Here is a 5821-nt window from a genome sequence, read left to right on the forward strand (position 1 = left end):
CAAGGAGGCAATGGTGCAGCACAGCTCTGCTGCTGGACAGGCCTGGTAAGAGCACACAACCCCAGCACAGAGCCAGCCCTGAGCCCTTGTGCTCCGGCTGCTGCAGACCTGCCTTCTGACTGCTGAGCACTAAGTGAAGGACTCGACTCGGCTGGGGTCGGTCACAGCCACGGAAGATCAGTCACGGGAAGGAGATGGGCTTTTAATTTGTTATCTGTAGCTTTGGCTGACTGTACTCTCAAACAGGAGATTCATGGGATGCTTTAGTAACTATCCTGATGGATCAGTGTGAACCGAATTCTTTTCCACTTCCCAGGGCAGGGCAGAGATGAAGACACCACAGTTAGTACCAAGAAATCCAGGATGAAAGTGCAATTAACTCCTGATCTTGGGGCAATCCTGGAGGATTTTCCTTAACCATAGGACCAACTTCGGTGGGGAAAGTAAATAAAGTAAAAATTAAAACTAAAACAAAAGCCATCAGGCATTGGCAGTGGCTGGTCGCCCTCTTATGGTCAGTATTGGTATTGACGCCCTGGCTTCCTGTCCCTCGAAAAACAATGGGCGTTAGCACTACACCAGGACTGTTTAGGACCAAAAATACTCTGAATTAATAATATGAGAAAACGTATTGTATGGATATGAGGAATTAATTCTATTCTTGGCTCTCATTAGGAGCTCTAAACGGATCCCTTTAGACTCAGGGGCACCTTTCACAGGGTAAAGAATCAATTTGACTCTAAGCTGCCACTAAAAACTTCCTGGGGAAGCCTCCTGCTGTCCCATTCTTCCCTACCGACTGCCACTTCGGAGTTGTCTGAGCCTCAGTTTCTAGCAGGTAGGAGAGGCTGCAGGTGCCTCTTTTCTTCCGTGTCTGAGGTGCACAAACATTCTTTCAGAGAAATTTGCATCATAGCCAAAGGATATTCCTACAATGTCAGTCCAGTTTCCAGCCCCAGAATTTTTCACAGGGTCTTGAAGTGGGGCCTCGTTAGTAGAATGCTTGCCTAGCATGAGTAAGGACTGAGCACAATGCCCACTACAGAATAACCTCAGTGTGATGGTATACGCTTGTAACTCCAGCACTCGGTTGGTAGACACAGGAGGAGCAAAAGTTCAAGGCCAGCCGGAACTACATGACAAGGTGTTCTCAAAAATAAAATAAACAACAATCAAACACACCTAAAAGCATACAGTGAGCAATGTAGTCTACAAGGTGAGCATATAATAGGGATTTATGAAATCTATCTGGCCTGGTCCTCAGCTGTTCTTGCTCCAGGTTTAGGCTTGTCAGTTGACAGTGTGGTGTAAAGAAGGGGAAGAGGTGGGTTCTCTCATCCCTTGGCTTGTGGAGAATCCCACCCAGGACCATGAAAGAAGTGTCATTCTGCTCTCAAAAGCTAGTGGTGTCCTGTGCTGGGGCCTCAGACATCTAGCCCAGGTTCTTCACCTAAGCATGAGAAGCATCAGGCCAGGAACATGTGCTACCTGCCTATTGTGTCATGGTCCGTGGGGAGAGTGGAACCAGGCTCCTGATACCCTGCCCTAATCTCAGCACTGGTTGCCACTTCAGGCCATTTATCGGTCGAGACAGATCTGTTGTGCTTGGAGAGGTGACTCTCCTGCTTGTCTGTAGGAGTTCCACTGCCTCACAGCAGAGGTGGAACCTGGGGCCAGCACCCTCCCTAGACAGGCATTCATGCAGGCATGGAGAATGCTTTGAAGAGATACTGGTATCTGAGGGAAGCTCCCTTCTGTGCAGTCCCAAGGATTATATTTAGAAAAAAAAAAAAAACTAATAAATTCGTCCACTGAGAAAAGGCTGGAGAAAGGCCAGAGCCAGGATATCAAATGTTCGTTGTAACTTGGGATGAGGACTGAGGCAGGAACCCTGAAGTAGGTTCAAGTGGTTCATAAGAAAGCTAGATTCAACCAGTAAACAGAAACATGGAAACAAGGGATTTTATCTGTTACTCTAAAGAGAGCTAGGCATGTGGGCTCCAATACAGAAGCACATTTCCCTCAATAAGCCTCTACACTCCTCACCGGTAATTTATGCACTACGCTTTGGCAGCTGCCCCACAGCTAAACAGCACACAGAGATCAGCAAACTACTCAAGTGTTAGGAAAGTTCACTCCCTACGCCCTGCAGCACTTCAAATGTCCAGAAATGTGTTCTTTAAAAATAGCAGAATGGGCTCAGAGAGGTGGTTCAGCTCATAAAACCACTGGTCCTGCAAGTCTGGCCGCCTGAGTTCCACCCCCAGAACCCACAGAGGAAGGAGAGAACTCATTCCCAAAAGCTATCATTTACCTCGAGATGAGCACATGACATGAGAAGGCGGACGCACACGCACGCACACACACACACCACACATACACACACACAACCCCCCCCACACACAAACACACTGTATACCCACAAACATACCAACACACACATACAAGACAAATACCCCGCCCAACAAACACACATACACCATATACACAATAATACATTTAAAGACAAAAGTAACAGAATGAACACTCTTACAGACAGGCACATCAAGAATCCTGTTTAAGAATTTCTGATGGGGGGGGCAATTTGATTGGCCTTGAGAATTTTTTTTTCCATTTTCTTTACATCCCAGGAATGGCCATGCTTAAACCTTGTTACATTCCCCATAAAGGTGGCAAGGTCATGGTATTCCATTGAGATAACTAAAGAGTAAATGTTGAAAGGCAACAAAATTACAACGTGAGGGGGCTCTGGAACTGCAGCAGGAGCCCAAGGGGCCTGGGCAAGAAGGAAGCAGCTACCACTGGCCTTGATATTACAGGTGCCCCAGAGGACATCAGGCCCGTTAATCAGCCACCCCTGTCCCCTTGGAAACAGTGTTTGGGTCTAAGCCTGTTTCTGCTCTATGCTATCCAGGAGTATGCAAAAGACACCACCTGTTACAAAGAAAAGACAAAGGAGAGAAATGAACTGAATGCTTGGAACTCCTCCAAGTCCTTTAAAATAAATGGTGAATTGACACTTTTTCAATAAAATCCTTTCATCAACAAGTGTTTATTGAGCATGCGCCATCAGATGCACAGCCTCAAAGCCTTTGGGGTGTTTCCGGGACTCCACCTTCCAGGAGCTTGCTCCCCCAGATCCTAGCTCTTCCATGCTGTTATCTATCTCCGTTGTTAAGGGAAATGGGGATGCAGCATCTGTTCCAGGGGTCAGAGCAGATGTCCCCCTTTTTCTCACCAAAACGGCACCTAAAAAGTCTGCAGTGGCCTTTCTGCATGAGGCAGATAGTATTTCTGATTCCAGGTGGTATGTCCCCTGTGGATCCAATAGCAGAAAGTCAGATAGCAACTCCAGTCCACTGCCCAGTGCTAGGAGTTCACTCTATTCTTAAAAAACGAAGTCCCAATTTCAGCCAGTTTTGACACCCTAGCTTGTAAGAACAATAATTTCTATGTCATGGTGTTCCCAGGGTGGCATGACAGGCTGTATGGGAAATCACTTGGCCCATTACAGGCCCTGAGGAACTTCTGTTCCATCAGGATTCTTCAGCAGCCTAGAGACAGAGGTATATTGGCAGGGGAGGCACTTTAGAAAACAGAACAGAGTAACAATAGGCAGACTCAGGCTGTAGAAAAACAAGAAATGGATCTGCCTTTCAGCTTATGGCTGGACTGTCACTTGTATTACTACAATATAAAGAAGTGAAATAAAAATATGACTTGTGTGTGGCCTTCTAGGTAAAAGATAACTAACTAGAGTCCCTGTAAAGAACGTATTGTGGGAAAGAGATGATTTTTAAAAAGACACCTTTTTAAGAATACATCAGGAGTTTAAAAGCAACAGTAACGCAACATAGGACTTATGTTTTTAGAAAAATAGTCGCCTGCAATAGCCAAACTTCATTGGGGGTGGCATTGTGTCCATCAAGTCTACCCCAGTTTGGAAAGGACATGGAAATGTGGGTGTAGTCCACCTTGACTAACGACCCAAGAGCCACCAATCGAAAGGCTTTGGGATCTGGACTCCAGGTTTTTCTTCAAGTAACTCATTTTCTCTCATTTGAAAATTCATTTAAATGGATACATCTATTTTCTCATGGATAGCGTCAGTTATATACAAAAGTTAGGGGAATGCCGTAGATGAGAATACCTTCCCTGTTCACTGTGTGGCAGCCATCTAACACTTTCTCTGGATCCCTGTCCACAGGCTCTGGACTGCCTTAGAAAATCTCTAGTTCCCTTCCAGCTCTGATACATGTACGACTGTACTTCTGTTCTGAACAGACTATCTCAGATTACAATTAGACCTTTCTATTTTCAGGGGGAAAAATAGGCTTCTGTGTCTTGTGCTGTAAACCTTACAATTCTCAAAGCAAGCAAAAAACAAAAATAAAACCTCCAAACCTCTTCATTATGAAAGTGGTCCACCCCTGAGCCCCAGGGTGGTCCACCATCTGTATCCACTGTCTATACTTAGACACACCTCCTTGCTATCCACAAGCATAAATGGGAGTCCTGCCTTCCTCAGGGCTACCCAGAAGACATTTACCTGAGTTTTCTTGGACCACCCAGAAGAAAACAGCAAAGAGTAACAAGATCTTCATGTTTTATGGCTCCTTTGGTCCACTCTGCTCTTCCGAGAAGGAAAGCAGGTGTGACTAATGATTGAGCAAAGCCAGGTGGTGAAGGAGAAAAAATGGGACCTTTATAGTCTTGGAGAATGCTCCTTGGGAATGAGTTAATTTATCTGCTCTACTGAGTTACACTGTGGGCAGAAGATACTGGGTAACCTTTCCTTTTTTGCCTAAAAATAGATAGGCATTGTGACATTCCCTAGAGGCAGAGACTGGCCAGTTTAGCATGGGAAACTTGAAAAAGAAAGATAGTCAACATTGAGGACTGGCTAGGACTTGCTTCACACCAAGCACTGTGATAGGATGGTAGGTCACAGTGACTTAATTGTGTAAAGATGAGTCCTGGGCCTTCAGAGGATTAAGTTGAAGGCAGGAGGCACCTCAGTTGAGAACACCACAAAGAGTCTGACTAGAGCCACTCCCAGATATCTGCTCAACAGAAACAAGGCTCTATGTATGCCCAAGAGGGTATAAAAGAACATTCAGTATAGTGTGACTCATCACGATCCATAGAAGACATTTAAGTGGCAGATTACAACGTGATGAAACAATTAGTCATTTCCCACCCAGAAATGAACATAGAAGAACACGATGACAATAGCAACAATATAGGGATGCAAACTTTAAAAAGCCAGATATAACACACCAAATTCACAAATGTGCAAAATCAAACTATTGGAAGCTAGCATAGTGTCCACATTGGAAGAGGAAGACATACTTCATATATGTCAAGGTTCTCCCCACTTACAGTGGTCTGGTGGGGAGGTCAGGAGAACCTCTGGGATGTAGAGCTATACTGACATATAACTGGAGGGAGATTTATAATGCCTTGTATGCACAGAATAGAGAGCGTAGCTGGAATTTGGAGACAGAAAGCAATCTTTAAAAAGTGTGTCCTAAAGTAGAATCCAGGGCAGACTCTTCATAAAGGTTTATTGAGCAGATGACCTTGAAACACAGTCAATGCAGCTACTCCTCTTGTCCCTATTTTAATCTCTGGTCAACTGGATTTGCTTCTCTTAAAATTCTAATTAAAAACTGAAAAGCCTTTGTGCTTGAATGCACAACAGCTGTGGTTACCCATACAAGATTGGCCTGGCCAACATCCTGCCATGGAGTAGGAGAGGGACTCAAACCCTAGCCCCTATCTGAGGATTTATATGCAGTGAATGGTTGCTGGGAGACGA

General features: G+C 45.0%; 1 protein-coding gene across 1 annotated transcript; it reads right to left on the minus strand.

The window, feature by feature from the left end:
• Nucleotides 1–3158: 3158 nt before the first annotated feature.
• On the minus strand, nt 3159–4604 carry LOC118569167 (sperm-associated antigen 11-like). Its single transcript, XM_036166893.1, has 2 exons — nt 4550–4604; nt 3159–3316 (listed from the first exon to the last, which is right to left on the minus strand). Exons 1-2 carry the CDS (start codon nt 4602–4604, stop codon nt 3159–3161), a joined length of 213 nt encoding a protein of 70 aa, XP_036022786.1.
• Nucleotides 4605–5821: the final 1217 nt, after the last annotated feature.

Source organism: Onychomys torridus, chromosome 17 (assembly GCF_903995425.1).
Source record: "Onychomys torridus chromosome 17, mOncTor1.1, whole genome shotgun sequence".
Lineage (NCBI taxonomy): Eukaryota > Metazoa > Chordata > Mammalia > Rodentia > Cricetidae > Onychomys > Onychomys torridus.

Coding starts and splice junctions, on each gene's coding strand:
- LOC118569167 (XM_036166893.1), bottom strand. CDS start 4,604: ATGAAGATCTTGTTACTCTTTGCTGTTTTCTTCTGGGTGGTCCAAGAA. Junction 3,317..4,549: donor GGTGGTCCAAGAAAACTCAG/GTAAATGTCTTC, acceptor TTGGATCCACAG/GGGACATACCACCTGGAATC.